Source organism: Cryptotermes secundus, unplaced genomic scaffold (assembly GCF_002891405.2).
Source record: "Cryptotermes secundus unplaced genomic scaffold, Csec_1.0 scaffold454, whole genome shotgun sequence".
Classification (NCBI taxonomy): Eukaryota; Metazoa; Arthropoda; class Insecta; order Blattodea; family Kalotermitidae; genus Cryptotermes; species Cryptotermes secundus.
The window spans coordinates 1,239,372-1,255,914 of record NW_019729215.1 but is presented as its reverse complement, the minus strand read 5'-3'; the positions used below and the strand labels follow the sequence as shown (position 1 = coordinate 1,255,914).

The 16,543-nt window shown below is 43.2% G+C and overlaps 1 protein-coding gene across 2 annotated transcripts in view; it reads right to left on the bottom strand.

Moving 5' to 3' along the window:
- Positions 1–302: 302 nt before the first annotated feature.
- LOC111865462 (corticotropin-releasing factor-binding protein) overlaps positions 303–16,543 on the bottom strand; it is a 29,233-nt gene continuing 12,992 nt past the window's right edge. Inside the window, exons 2-8 of one of the 2 annotated variants that reach the window (XM_023853529.2) lie at positions 15,760–15,829; positions 7,385–7,545; positions 6,646–6,856; positions 6,286–6,449; positions 4,052–4,160; positions 2,182–2,337; positions 303–503 (exon numbers count right to left, since the gene is read on the bottom strand). In XM_023853529.2, coding sequence (XP_023709297.1) covers positions 2,195–2,337; positions 4,052–4,160; positions 6,286–6,449; positions 6,646–6,856; positions 7,385–7,545; positions 15,760–15,829 — 858 coding nt within the window. In that variant the 3' untranslated portion in view covers positions 303–503; positions 2,182–2,194. Of the gene's footprint in view, positions 504–2,181; positions 2,338–4,051; positions 4,161–6,285; positions 6,450–6,645; positions 6,857–7,384; positions 7,546–7,672; positions 8,181–15,759; positions 15,830–16,543 lie in introns of those variants that run through there. The other variant, XM_023853530.2, reaches the window with a different exon arrangement.

The window sequence follows — 16,543 nt, the reverse complement described above, 5'->3', positions numbered from 1 at the left end:
CAACTGTTAATATTCAGAATTAACTTGACTTGTCATATATCATGTACAATGATCTACAGTGATGAAATAAATCAATCAATCAATCTAATTCTGATACAGCATTCATGACTGAAGTAAATGGCAGACCCTTACAGATGTTTTTTTAATTTTATTGCAATTGTACTGTACCGAATTTATCAAATTATATCAATACAGGAAATTTTCAGCAGACATGTAGCTATTATTTCAAGAAGAGTACATATTAAAGTTCACCCCATGCAGAGACATAAAATGATCTAAAAGGCTTCATAAATATTCAACAGCTCTTGGACTCCTGTATGGCATACACTAGATGAACATCACAAATATATGGAACACAAACAACAATAATAACATAAAAGAAAGAGAAATTATGAATATTGGAACTGGATTCTGCTGTAGTTAGGACCGATGAGAGAAGTGCTACGGCTGGTGGCAAGTGATGGGATACAATGATGACACAAAGATGGCTGACCTCACATAACCTACAATAAAGAAAGAATATTCTTAGTAAACTGGATGCTTTGTCATAATTACAGGAAAATGCTCCTCTGACATGACTCTGTACTTCTGAAGATATATTTTAACCACATTCCATATTCATCTTGTGTGCCACCCTTCTTATTCATCACTTGACAGATTTATGACAAATCTGTGCAAACGGTTCATATGAACTATTTCAATATTTTGGCACCAATAACTTGTGAGAAGACTTGAAATGGGGTATTCTGAAATTACAAATATGCAGTAAAGCAACTATGACTTGAGATGAAAGATTTGTATATCTTTCCAAATTATGAAAAACTCGAAATTTTTTTAATGTGTTTAATATTCTTTTGTACACCCTGTGTTAAAACTTTCCCTTCCCAAATTGGTATATAACTGTCTGTTTTAAGCTCATTTCCTTTTGTATGATCAATGATATTAACCTAGAAAAACATACATTTTCACCACACTTTCCTTTCTTATATAAAAGGGTAGGCTCATGAGATCACCAAGTAGTCTGTCTCCCCCTGTTTCAGCAACTGAACCAGATTTCACAAAATTTGGCCCAAGTGTCAAATTAGGAAGTCACCCCAACATCATACATTTTCTTGTCTTACATTCAGTAATAACACCATGGGAGAGATAAAACTTGTGAAGGGTGAGTGAAACTGCAGCAATTAGACTGGCGTTATAGATTGGTGAATGATCAGCACATATTTGAAAAAAAAAAACACAGCTCTCTTCAAAAATATAGTGCCAAGCAATCTGTAACATGTTTACAATTGCAGGCAATAACAAAATTCTAATTCAAGTATGATTTGACCATATGGTCACTACACATCAGCACAACACATTACTCAATTTCTGCATTTTATGTAATGAGGAGGTTCATTACCATGTTCATAAGAGCCAGATGGATTGAACTTGTCACAGAAGAAAATGGTAAATACAAGAAAAGATCATTGGGGGGAGGGGGGGAACATATTTTCTATTTCAGTAAGAGGCACAGAGTGCCCAAAAAGACTAATATGACACACAACTTCAAATTTTTCTCATTTAGAAAAGGTCCATTCTACATGGAACAAAGTCATATGGGCAAGTCTTGAAAAAGTTGTTCTGAAGGATTTTGTGAAAGAAACTAAACTTTATGCTACATTTTGATCATGTATCTTCATTTTTACTTGTATTAAATTAACTTAGCAGTGCAAAGACTACTATCTCGTAGTATGTATGTAACACAGGGCTGCAGTCCATTTGAATTTCAGCACCGTTTCATAGAAAAGCAATGCCTACATGTTCAGGGTCCAAGAGTAAGCAGCAAGCAAGCTACTGCTGTCAGAACCTCAAATCCAACAGCGTTTCCTGTGTGTTCACATAGCTACAAATATGTACTACAATTTCTACTTTTATGAAAATCCAAAGACAGGCCTTTTCATTGTGGGAATAAATTTTCTTTATACAGCTTGCCCCACAAGAATTGTGTTCTGATGGTCACAAAAATTACATTTATGTAAATCCAAGAACCTTGAGATGTTAAATATAAGTAGCCACCAAGAACAAAAGAACAGTTTCTGAAAAACAACAAAATTTTCTGCACTGGCAGTCTTACTGCATACAGAAGCTGTGCATTCTGAGCCACGCTCTACGTCAAGTCATACTCAAGGCAAGGTTTCCCACCTGCATGAATTGTTCAGAGACCACATATGAGGCTAGCCTCCATGATATCATCCTCGCCTGCCTGCTGCAGGGTTATGGTGACTGCATTGTCACACTGCCCACTGGACACAAGTCTCACAGTGGTGACCCCACAAAATATGGTCTGCACTGTACTGCCTGAAAATAATACAGGAAATTACTGAATGCACCCAAATACCCTGAAAAATATTTAGCAAATTGTGCTCAAAATAGATGCAGGAATGTATGTAGATCATCACATAAAAGTGTCCATTACTGTCCAATTTTAACCCAAACTGGAATGTATCAACAATTATAGTCTACTGTTTCCATCTATAGTACAACAATTAACAACACTGATTCACACTTAAACCATACAGTGGGCGTTATGTGTATAAAATATTATTAAAATATTAGAATATATATGCATTATCACAGTGCTACATGTTTCGGACATATAAGGCCAACATCAGGCAACACCTTTATAAGGAGTCTAACGCAGTGGGCACTAATCGAATATCATTCCTTTCATTACGTCATGGGTGTTTTCTTCTTCATAATCTTTTTGAAATGTGGCTGTTTCTGTATTTCCTTGTTGTGCTGTTTTCTTGACTGTGTGTATCAAGTGTCCCTTTGTGTTCTCTGTATTGTTAAAATTTATATTTGCATTTCAGTGCAATGGTCTCCTCTTACAATTCATGTAGTTATATATATTTGCTTTTATTGTGACTACTATTCATATACTATTATATTTGAGCATCCCTTTGAATTGAGTTGTCACTTAGAGTCTATTGTTTCCATCTATAATGCAACACTCGCAGATAAGACGGGAACACACATCACAAGACACGGTTTACACAGAATATAAGAAAAACAACCCCATAGTGGAAGAACCACATGCAAGTTTTAATTAAGACACATAAGATGAACAATCTTAGCAAGTTTTAGTGTGTGTAAATTTATTATAGTTGACAAATATGCACTTTTTAAATAATTTTATAAAGACACATAAAGGCAAGCAATGCAATAGATTAACGTAATTAGGGCACCTGATGATGGTGCTATGTTGCCGAAACATGTCGTGAGGTAACAGGTGAAACTGAGTGCACTACAAGACGGCCACTGTATACATATGGATGAAAAGAATGATATTCGATTAGTGCCCACTGTGTTAAGACTCCTTGTAAAGGTGTTGCCTGATGTTGGCCTTATATGTTCGAAACATGTAGCACTGTGATAACACATATATATTCTAATATTTTAATAACATTTTATACACATAACGCCCACTGTATGGAATAAGTGTGAATCAGTGTTGTTAATTTTTGCATTATAAATGGAAACAACAGATTGTAAGTGACCACGCAATGCAACAGGATGCTTAAATATAATATTATGTGTCAAAAAGAAACTCTGTGGTTTCAGTTCACAAGCGAACTATGCCAACCAAGCTACCACCGCTTGTCAGCAAAGTCAGTGCCAACTTTAGCAGATAGAGGATGTTGTGTGGTCCGCGCAACAAATCCCCACAGCTGTTAATTTCAGTTCTCTAGACCGGAATCGCTATTTCCTTGAAATAGCTCCTCAATTATACTCATGAGGCTGAGTGGACTCCATTCCACACCCTGTTACTTCTCAGAAAATCTGGAAGAACCAGGAATTGAAATTGGACCTCTGGATCTGTAGCCAGGAACTCTGACCACTAGACCACAGAGGCAGATTGTAATAAACTCCACAATATCAAATTTCATGAGAATTCATTCTGAAGTTGTCACAGATGGAAATACACAGTAAAGCAACTATGTATTTTTGCAAGTTCTTGTTGTGCATGTGCCAAAAAAATATAGAAATTTTGCTTCTGTAATTAACATACCTGGTTTAGAATCCATCCCACAGAGGGAGTCGGCAACTACAAGATGTGTAGTGTCAAGCCCCTGTGAGCCTCCAAGCTGCACATAGTCAGGTAATCCTCGTTTCTGGCACTGAAACACGGCAGATCACATCACGATGGGAGCATACACTACTGTCTCAGGTGAGCCTAAGATAGAAATTTGAGGAGGGGGGGGCACTGTGACAGTAAAACTCCATGCAGTCTTTACTTCAGCCATAGACAGAGGTCAGTGATCAAGACTCTTCACTCTGACTGCTTTACCCACTAAGAACCTCCAACTCTGAGGAAGTAGGAACCTTGGTGGGCCCCAGAATTGGTCTGGACACTGAGGCAAAGGGAAATTTGTCTGTCCCTTCCAGTAATTGAATCCAGTCATCCAGACTGAGCTATCCTGGCTGATATATGTAATCCATGTCATACCAATATATTTTATCTGGAAGAAAATGTAAGTATACTGTTCACCTAACATTATTTGAATAATCTAATCAAGAAGGGTGAAGTGGCTGTGAAATATAAAATCTAGTGAGCAATGAAAGGTGTCTATCAACTTTCAGTCAGATATCCTGAAGAGAAGAGACTGGGATATGTACTTGCAGGCGGGAGGATGATGATCATAATTTGGATCTAAAAACAATACTGTTAAGCTGGGGACTGGACTCATCTGGCTCAGGGTGGGCTCTTGCCCAAACAGCAATGAAATTTCACCTTCCATAATAGGTGTGGGATATAGCGACTGTGAGCTACTGTCAGCTTCTCAAGGACTCTGCTCCACAGAATTAGATTATATCTTTAAAGTATGTACAGTAAGTGGAGGGAATTGGTAATCTTTTAAACTACTTTTAGCTACGTTTCCTGTGCTGTCCAGCCCCCTCCCCATGGTTCAGATGTGTTGGCCTCTTAACTACAGAAGTTCTCTGTGGCAGCTCTGTCTAGCTTCCATTTACTACCTACTCTTTAGGGCCCATCTGACAGCACAAGGTCAAATCAGGCTGAAGAGCGCACACCTGTTTCACTTCCACAACCTTCCCTGTCCCTTTCATTCAATAATCAACTTTGCAATATGTCATGAGCCATCTTTCTGCACAAAGCTGTCTGTGTTCCAAAGTTTCAAAACGTGTGTATGGTAGGTGGAGAGCACTGACTACAGATGCACTTAACGAGAGGTCCATATAATTTGTACAATGCATTTATTTATTTACATACTTATGTATGCAGTGGAGAAAGACCTTTTTCAGAAGCTGATATTCTCTCAGCTAGTCAAAAAATTTGACCCTTTATGGAACCCAGATGTTCATTCCTGAGTTCATAGAAACACAGCACCGAACTTTATCCTGAGAGTTCCATCCAGCCCACCTCCTCATGCACTATGACTTTATGTTTGAAATTCATGTGGAGGGAATGGACAGTGTGAGGACAGAACACAATGAGCAAGACAATACTGGATTGTGTAATATTTGAGGTTTTCATGGTGGTGACTATGAAGAATGCCATCTTCTGGGATGTGGGCCCCCAGAAGATGGGGGCGATACATTCCTCTGAAACATCGGTTCACACAAGATCTACAAGGCGCCACATCCCAGAAGACGACATTCTTCAATACTGGATTGGATGGAAAGTGACATATGCAAGGTTTGACATTTTTCTTGTAATGAAAATATATTGCATATATCAAAATAGTGATATTGATACTGAAAACATGTTAACGGATTCTTCGTAAAAAGATGAAGCCAATCCCCCAAAAAACATAAACATAAGAGAATAAATAAAGAAATGAATTTTGTAAGTTAAGCCAGACAAAGAGATGAAAGGGAATGTTACACAACATGAAGTTTTTTTTAATTCGCTTACTGGGGGTGCAGTTCAACTGGCTCCAATCGGCACAGCGGCCACTGATTGGTCTATTGTACCTGCCCCAGGTGATTATGATGATGAAGAATTCGGTGGAATGAAGATTGGCAGGGGAAACCTAAGTACTCAGAGAAAACCCGCCCCAGCGCCACTTTGTCCACCACAAATCCCACTTCACCAGACCCGGGATCGAACCTGGCCCGCGGCGGTGAGAAGCCAGCGACTAACCACTTGAGCTATGGCGTGGCCCTAACATGCAGTTAGTATAAGATAGGTTGGACATGCAGTGTGCATGGTGAACTGTAAACACATTCAAAACGTTAGCTCCAGATCCCTGGAGGGAAAGAGCATTTATCAGACCTCCTCACCTTGTGGATGGTGCCTGTCTCCAGCCCTTCATCCTGCAGCCCCACATTCAAGCTGAGGACCTTCACTTTGGCCGGGAACAGCGTGGTTACACTGCAGTTCACATGCTTTCCATAGTTACGCAGTGTATACACATCAGCTGTGCCCTCCAGCAAGATGTTGCAAGCTGCAATTGATAAATATGGCAAACATATCTATCATCTTCCTTGAGAGCTGACAGTCGCTCAACTAGTCAAGCCATTCTCCACCTTCCATGGAACCTGTAGCTTCAGTGGCGCTTTTGCAATTTCCTGCACTAGACTCTACAGCTGTTAGACTCATGTGTGAGTACTGAGACATGCTCAGAGAGCAGTGAGACTTACGCATCGAATTCTTGAGGAAGCGAACAGTGAAGCTGAACCCCTTGCCCCGATGCGGCATCCTGTACTGTATGAGTGCTGCGTTTTGCGAGGACTCCAGGACCTGCTTCACTCTTCGCTGTCCGCAGAACTCCCGATACCTCAGGTTCAGTGGCTTGGGGTGGTCTTCTGGACTTGGAAAGAACTGCCCATTCAGCTCCCAGCCATCCACGAACTGCAACATGTCACAGCAACCATATTACGCAACAACCTAGCTCTCTGGCAACAGAATCCAAAGCCGCAGTATCGCTAATAACAAATCTCACCACTGAACATGATCCTCAACAAGATCCATCCTGGGACTGACTCAGCCTCTAACAGATAAGAGTACCAGGAAACTTTGCGGGTGGTAAAGGGCGACTGGCCAGCATGCAAGGCTGACATCACCACCGATTGTGCGGAAAATGTGGCAGCCTCAACGTCTCCCAACCCTATGTTCCCCCACGGCCTGTTACAGGGGCAGTTTCATTTTTTTTTACCCTCCATTTATTCTGCTACAGTAACTGTCTACTTGGCTGTTGTCAACACACATTCGTCAATGCATGCAATTGGGAACTATGTGTTAACAGTTCTATGATCTCTCGACAGAATTATATTGTTTAGTATCGCCTTTGTTCATTGGTTAAACTACTTGAGTTAAAATTAATATATCTCTTTTCTGTATCTGATATTATGGTTCATTAAAATGAAATTTGCCACTCACCGAGACCAGCCCCCCGTTCTGACAAGGAACGTCCAAATGCTCGAAATGCACCTCAACGCGTCTGTCTGGATCTGTGATGATGTACATGCCACACACCGTTGATGTGTCATCAGCGGCTTTGAGGAAGAACTGGCCCTCCTCTGACGTCACCATAATGCAGTCTGCAAAGACAGAGCACGGCAACTGATTCGGGAATTTGTCTTAAAATCAGGACACCCTGTTATTGCAACTGTACGTTCTGTAGACGTATGAAGACTAGATTGAAGTTCCTGGATCTGAGGTTCTCACAGCGGTGGGTATGAAGATACGAACGCCGAAATATAACACAGCACAGTATCATTGCAACTCAACAAGCATCCACGACAACACTGGAGACATCTTGAAGCATCGGGTCCAATAAAGGAGACACGTGAACACAGTAATTCACAACACACATCGACATCCTAAATTTCAGTCACCTATAATTTCATATATAGGAATATATTCGGTTCACTTTTATCTCAGCAAAAACGCTGACTTCGTCACGGGAACACACAGTGTACATTTGCAAACGCCGGTCACGATTCCTCACAAGAGCAAGGAACGTAAAGATAGCTTGACGACGGTCAGGTCGAAACACGCAGCTCATAGCTAAAAGTTTATGCGCGGTTATGTTGACGGACTGCCGGCCTTGCACGGAGTTGGTCAATGACTCATTCTATGTTATCCAGTATAAAAAGGTATCCCTGTAACTGGCCGTGGAGACCCATAGGGTTGTGAGACATCGAAGCTCTCATATATCCTAGACCAGTCATGTCCAACTTCAAACAGGTTGTGACCGACTTTTTAGTGTCAAAAAAGAAAAAAGAAAAAGAAAAGTGATCTACCACCCCCTCCTATCGTCGTACCTCGCTTTAAGCAAAAATATTGGTAAAAATAACACGACACATGTTTGTTGTATGAGCAACATACATTGAAAGTACAGACTACTTTAACACGTATTTTCCCTTCAAAATCTGAATATAATCATATGATATTACAAGTGAATTTACATGCTTTTCACGTATAATTTCCTCATAGGCCTATGAGATCGACCAAAAATCGTCCCGCGATCGATGCATTGGACATGCCTGTCCTAGACAATCAGCTCACAGATGGCGGTGAGGTCAGCCTTACGCACCGGCCGCCCATTATCGGTATTCATTTCTGTTAGAGGCTGAGTCGACTCAGAGCCATAGCGCGGCTGGAAGGATTAGGTCAATTGAAAAATCCAATGACCTCATCGTGAATCGAACCCGCTATGTTCCGGCTTGTAGCATAGTGTCTTAACACTTAGTTTGGAAGGACTGCGCGGCGTCCCCGGGACTGTTTGCAAAAGAAAGGCCAGAAATCGTACTTTTATAATACATATAAGTTAAAACCGTTTAAGAACATGTTTACCTTTCGCCCTGGAGTTCTCTCTTTATTAAAACACAGACGAGGGAACGAACTTTAGTAATAATATTCTATATATTTTATTCTCCCTTTCGATTTTGACGTCTTTCTAAAATCCCTGGAAGGGAGCAGATGTCTGTCCACCTGTAGGCTCCCAAGATCGGGGTTCAGAATCCTTATCGAGAAGCTGGTAGTCGCCCAGCTGGTCCAGAAATTCCTCGTCTTTTGTAGAATATGAAGGTTTGTTACCGTATTCACAAGAGCCCACCACCGTTCCCAGTCTTCACCCACATGAATCCAGGCTACCATATCCTACTTATGTAACATCCACTTTAATATTATCCTGTCTCATCTACATCTTGGTCGCCGAAGTGACCTCTTCCCTTCAGTGATGATAATATGCACTACTTCCCGTATTTAGTGCTTCATCTCTTGGAAGGCATACGCACAGATGGAAGGATAATGAAATGCAGCGTGAAGCGTGGAATGGATTCATCTGGCCCAGGATAAGGTCCAGTAGCGGGCTCCTACGAATACGGGATCCGTAAGGAAGCTTTGCTCTGTGAAACGTAGCAAGAGACTGCGCGGCTCGATAAGGTGCGCTTCCTGAAATGTGATGCTGTTGACGAAAAGGGCACGGCCGGACTTGGGCACTTAGCCTGAGAGCAAAGCAGACCCGCACGACGCACTGCGCTCATGTCGTCACATTACAGCATAAACCAAATGCAATCTGTGGGCGCGATGGTGTCAAGATCTCAAGAAATGCAGTTTTCTTGCAATTGACACAATTCCTGGAAGCTTAAAAGATTTTCTTAAATGAAAAATGACGCACATCAGCAACTGTCAGAAGTCACCACTTCGATCGCCAGAATGAAATTATAAAGGTAACGTGATATCCCTGTGACAGACCTCGGAGGCCCATAGGCTTCTGAGACGTCGAGGCTCCCACATTTTCTACACAATCGGCTCACAGATGGCGGTGAGGTTGTCAATCTTAAGCGCTGGCCGTCCTTTAACCCCAGGAAGATTCTCTGCACTCATTTCTGTTAGAGGCTGAGTTGACTCCAGGACCATAGTGCGGCTGGTAGTATCAGGTCAATTAAAAAATCCAATGATCTCATCCGGAATCGAACCCGCGATCTTCCGGCTTGTAGCATAATACCTCAACTAACTACGCTACTAAGCCGTTACTTAGCAATGAACTATTTCCGCTTCCAGGAGTCATGTCACATTACCAAAGCTCTGCATTCTGCCCACACAATGTATTTATTTATGTTCCGTAAGATTTTCACAATAAAGGGCGGCTATTTCCCTGGTCTTTGTTACGGAGACGGGGTGTTCCGTGAGAGGTACGCAACTGAGCAGGTTGGATCAGCAGTAATGACTACAGTCATATTCGGGACGTGCTCAATTCGAATCTCTAATGGGACACCACCGACTATCGTGGTTTTCAAAAATCCCTCAAAATAGTCCGGGATAGCACCCCAATTATGTCACGGCCGCTTCCTTCTGAATCCTTTCCAATTAATAATTCATCAAGCATCGTACCATTCGACGTCAATACTGACAGCATTACAAAATATGTCACAAAAATAATAGAATATTTAAATACTATTTAGGTGAGCTTCAGGCTTGGAATGGACAATGGTTGGTAGGCAACACGGCGTGCGCTCCTCACATCGTGGCAGAATGAGCTACATTCATCCACTCCAAGTTTAAAGCAAAAATGACCAAGTGACGAACTCTTTCTTTGAAATTCTTCTCATGCCGTCCGGAGATGTGTGTGACATCTCGCATTTGCAAGTCTCCCCACTCGCTTATTTACCAGATCGGTTTCTCTTCTACCCTGAAGATGGAGACAGTCCTTTGCTCGAAACGTAGGTAAAATATTATAGCATGTAGACCCGTTTCTAAGTAATGGCTCTATAAACAACTCCCGTTGCTAGGCAACAGATTCCTAAGACACACCAATGGACTAACTGGGAAACTGTTCTCTATGCGGTCCGTGCGACAGCTGCGTGACCAAACAATAGAATTCCTGTTGGAAACGACGTTTTCTATCTGGTCCGCTCCGAGAATATACCACTCGATCGACCGAGTTCGGTTCAGTGCAGAGAAGTGCAGTAGAGCGGAGCGAGTTGGTTGGTGAGTGAGTTAGTTAAGGGGACTGCTGCGGTTCAGTCCTTGTGCTCTAGTAGCTGGTAGGTGGTAGATGAGGCATGCGGAAAGATCGGGAACCGAGAGGAAGGGGAAGGTCCGCTGTTAGAAGCCGTTGCCAGGCAACGGCTGGTGAAAAAGCAGCCTGAGAAGACTTAGTGCGTGCTGTATGGAACTGCAGAGTGTGTCAATTAGCGATAGCGATATAATTACTTGTAGTTAAGTTCTGTAAGTGTTCAATAGATCCAATGACCAATCGAAACTCCGTCAATAGTCACTCAAACAAGTGACAATATGTACCAGACTACACGGCGTCATATACAAGAAGAAAGCACTCTTCATGCAGTATTTAGATGAAACATGGTTTAAAAACGACACAGACATTGCTCACTGGGAAATTAATTATGGATGAGTCAGTTTGAGCTTTGTTGCTACGGGGTGTACTGCGTGCGGCGCTACTCAAGTAAACTCTCGGGTGCGAGCAGAACGCCTGCTGTTCGTGAAGCATTTAGCAATGCGCAGATGTGACCTATAAGCTTGCAGGCACACTGTTGTGGTTTGGGTTGCATTTTAAATGGTACACCCTACAGAATTGTGATAGGCCGATAATATTGTAGAGTGTAGAGTCGTTGCTATGCAACGACCGCGGGATGGGCGGATATACCAGGGTCGTTTCTGGACAACGGCTCGGTAAACACGTTCCCGCAGCAACAGACACGAAAGCAGCAATAGAAGAACTGTTTTCTATGTGATTCGTGCCGAGATGTTATTAGCAAGGGACAAGGTTTAGAGCTTAGTCAGTCGTGTACGGGAGTCGCTGAAGAATCTTCACTGTTTAATTCGGTTGTGAGGAAACGTCTACAGTCCATTCCCGGAGACGAGTGAGTCCTCGTAAACAAATGCACGCGGTATCTCCTTCGCTCTTTGAATGAAATCATGCAGGGATCACGTGATGCGTGTACCATTGCAGGGGCGTCCAAAGTTCACTCTTCAGTCTGAATGCAAGTTAACGTGCGTCCGAATGCAGTGAGTACGCTGAAGTAACTGCGTGCTTTGTCCACTCCTTGCTGTCAGCTGTGGCGACGCGGGGCTTGACTTGTTTACGCTGTCTCGTCTCCGCGAATGGACTATAGTGAAGACACCGCGTACTGGAGAAGACTTGGCGTGTGGCGATTTGTGAAGTGTGGAAATCAGCGGCAGTGTTGTATTTCTTTGTAACTGCGACCTGTAAGTGGTCAATAAATCCAACTGCCAATCCGAACCCCGTCTATAGTCACACATACTAGTGAAAATATACTGTGATTGTATATATATTACTAGGCAACGGCTCGATAAACACGTTCCCGCTGAGGCAGATTCTTGGTAAACATCAAGTTGCTAGGTAAACGCGTTCCAATGACTACGCGACAATAGTAGACGTCCATTGCCAGGCAATGGACGTGTTTTCCGCGAGGTCAGACCATAGGCTATATAAGAGTGAGTGACTCTGTTTCCAGAAAGAGGATTACCCGTGTGGAGGCGGGGTCGAATACCTCCACTGTGTCCCTGAGAGTCGTAGGAGGCGATGAAAATGGAAGTCTCAAATCTGAGACAGTAAAATATGGTCGCCAGTACCAAGGGACTCGGACCCGAGGAAGACTGCGCTGGCAAGCGCAGCAGCATGTACAAAAGACAGACCTGTCCTCTCGTCAGAGAGGGCGCCCCACCAAAATAAGACCGTAACTGTCAAAGAATAATATACTCGTATATATCTGGTCATGAGCCCCGACCGTCAGTCGCAATGTGACTTTGACTTTGACTTCCAGGAGGAGTGGATTCGTGTAGTGTGGCCAGAAGTGTACTGTCCAGTCGAAGATAGTGATTTGTGAAAGGTCCAATAAATTCGACTACCAAATCCAAATCCGTTTTCTAAGTCACGCAAACCACTAATGCGTGACAGTACTATGCTGGATTAGCTGGCACAGAGTTCAGTCCCGAAATAAATTAATTAATAGAAATAACAGAATTCAGTACTTATTATAGACGTTGAGCTCTACAGCAGTGTCTGCCAGAGTCAATTACTGACATGGACCTCTGAACAAACCTGCTCCTTCGAACAGCAGAAAACCCGACATGGAACAGCTTCGCCCGCCAGACATGCTGACGGATCGTAGGGAAGAAATCGCGTGGGACGAGTCTCGGAGCCTGCAACGGTTAGGCTGATGTAATCCGATCATGACCATGTTGAAAACGAGCAACTGCGAACATGAGAGGTGTCATTAACTCAAAGATTATTATGTCCTGTCTTCCCCTGTAATTGAACACTCGATATTAGCAGACGAGAAGACATTAATAAAAGTCAATCCCTGTAACAGGCCGTGAAGGCCCATAGGGTTGTGAGATGTCGAGGCTCCCACATTTCCTAGACAATCGGCTCTCAGACAGCGGTGAGGTTGTCAGCCTTACGCGCCGGCCGCCCTTTACCGCCAGGAAGATTCCCGGTACTCATTTCAGTTAGAGGCTGAGTCGACCCCAGGGAAGGCTGGAAGGATTAGATTAATTAGACAAACGAATGACCTGATCGGGAATTAAATCCGCAATCTTCGGGCTTCTAACATAGCGCCTCAACCAACTGCGCTACCGCGTGCCCCTATATATATACATACTGTCACGTGTAGGGTGTACGCGTGACGAAATGACGGGTTCTAGTTCGGTTGATTGCATTTATTAGCAGCTTGGTTACACACACTTTCAATTACATTCAAATATATGCAATACAGCGCTATCGCTGAATTACACACTTTCCAGTTCACTGTTGCACACGCACTAGGATTCTCTGTCTTCCACTAGTCGTCTCCTAGCAACGGATCCCCATACAGAACTGTCACTAAAAATCACTCCAAGTATTACACATAATTAAAGTATTCACATCACACGCAAAGTCTTCACACGACTTCCCGTGGCTGTCACTTAAACACTCTCAAATACTCCCCATTACTGGAATCTATTTGCAGTCAGAGTCACTTCACGACTGGTGGTTTACCGCCAGTCAGTTCGTCTTGGCGTCAGCCCCTTGAGGACAACGACCAGAGATTTTTTTTCTACAGAACTCTTGCGGTAATAGTCCTTATGTAGCATCCTCTCTGACGAGAAGATGAGTTTGCCTCTTATGAATTCACTTGACCTTTCGCACATATCGAACTTTCTTCCTTTTACACACCATACAAGTCCTCCAAGTCCAAGTCACATTGCGACTGATGGTCAGTCACTCAGTCAGTATGGGGCTCATGCCCAGATATTTATTACTGTTTCACACTTACGGTCTTGCTTTTGCGAGGCGCCCTCTCTGACGAGAGGACGGGTCTGTCTTTTGTGTACTACTGGCTTTGCCAGCGCAGTCTTTCTCGGGTCCGAGTCCCTTGGTACTCGCGACCATATTTTAGTCTCAGATGTGAGACTTCGCGTTTCGTTGCCTCCTACGACTCGCAGGGTCACGGTGGAGGTATTCGAACCCGCCTCAACACGGGTGAAAGTCAAAGTCTGTCAGTAACTGTCGTTATATAGCTTCCGCACTAACCACGCAGAAAACAGCCTATATTGTTGGAACGTGTTTACCGAGCGATTGCATAGCAACGGTCGCGGTACGGACTCCACAGAAAGCCAGTTACGTGATAGCTACGACTGTTGCGGTGTGACGTCATTGCGTCTGCGGGGAAGTCTCTTTACTGAACCGTTGCCTAGAAGCGGGTTACATAACCTCGTTGTTCCACTGTCGCCAGCGTGTATCGCGTGTTTACCGGTCCGTTACCCAGCAACGCTCTGGCCATCCACGTTACAGTATACGTATATACAGGCTGATTCACTCGGGGCCCCAAAATTAAAGACTATATCGTACAAGAATTTTCTGATAAAAAGAGAACGTAGACAGTATACGTATATACCACGGCGGGTATGGAGAGGACTGGATTGCGGAACACTGAAATTGTTTTCCCTCGGCCCGGTGACACAGGCCGACAGGGTGCTCCGTTTTCGCGAGTGCTGCAGCCAGTGTGGTCGGAGGAATTGCAGGGATTTCGGGCCGTCTCTCCGCGTCTGCACATCCGCCATGGTATGTACTCGCCAAGCTTTGTTTTCACTGCGATTTATAGTCATTAATTTGGAGCCTCATCCAAATGAATCACCCTGTGCAAATATTTTTCTTCTCACCCATGCATGCTACACGTCCCGACCATCACATTTTGGGGGAAGTTCTTTCAGCGCACTGTCACTAACTAGACATGTTAGGTCGAACGGTAGGGCAGATGAATGAAGAACTGCAAAAGATGTGGAAGGTAACGAACATCTGCCTAGAAAGACTAAGAAGAGACAAGTAAAAAGTAAAAAAGTAAAACTATCCCTGTAACAGGCCGTGAAGGCCCATAGGGTTCTGAGATGTTGAAGCTCCCACATTATCTAGACAATCGGCTCAAAGATGGCGGTGAGGTTGTCAGCCTTACGCGCCGGCCGCGCTTTGCTCCCCAGGAAAATTATTTAGTTAATTCCTGGTACTCATTTCTGTTACAGGCTGAGTCGACCCCAGGGCCATAGTGTGGCTGGGAAGATTAGGTCAACTGAAAAAAAATCCAATGATCTCATCGGGACTTGAACCCGTGACCTTCCGGCTTGTAGCATAGCCCCTCAACCAACTACGCTACCGCGTGCCTGGAGAAGAAACAAGAGAAAAAATATAGCAAATCTCCCAGCCGAGGTTCGAGCCGAGTACCTGTCAACCCACTTGTTCAGCCCATCTCATGCTCCTGATAAACGGACGCCTGTCACTTACTTACCTCTGACTATGTGGTAAGGGGACCGCTTGGCCCGTGGCAGGTGTAGCTTCAGGGAGTCCTTTGTTCGAATCTGCAAGACAAAACGCCGCGTCATTACAAGAGCAGTTATCAGGCCTTTTGTAAACACTGTGAACCCCTTAGGGGTCCATAAACGCCATGTAACTCCGTGACCAGGTGATAAGACTATCAGCTTCTCAAGAAGACAACGGCATGATAGAGCAAGCTTCGGTAGCTCTGTGGACTGAACCGCTACACCTCCTGGCAGGGTTGCCAGATTTTGTAAAATGAAAAACAAGTGATGTCTCGTTGCTTGTTTATATCGACATTTTTCACAATAGGCTATAAAATACACATAATCAACATGCTACATAACTTACAAAATGCTGCTACACATCTGTATTACATAGGCCTGCTACACATTTATAGAACAAAACACATATTACGTAGCCCTATTACATATTTATAGAATGCATAAAATATTACCTAGCACACATTTGTAGAACACACAAATATTAAATACTACATATTTATAACTTTCAAGGGCTTGTCGATCAGATTCTGTTAATTGTATTTCACTGAGCTCTTAGCACTTTTTTATAATTGAACATCACCCTTTGAAAATTTAAAAAATTCTGAACAGGACTTGCTTTCATAGTTCACTGTCACCTGGAGTTCTGCCTTGATTAAATCTGTTGAGCATCTGTTTCTTGTGTCACTCCACTTACTTTTCGTGAATGAAAAGATTCGCTTCACAAAAGCATTTGAGCCAGGGATGCTAAACAAA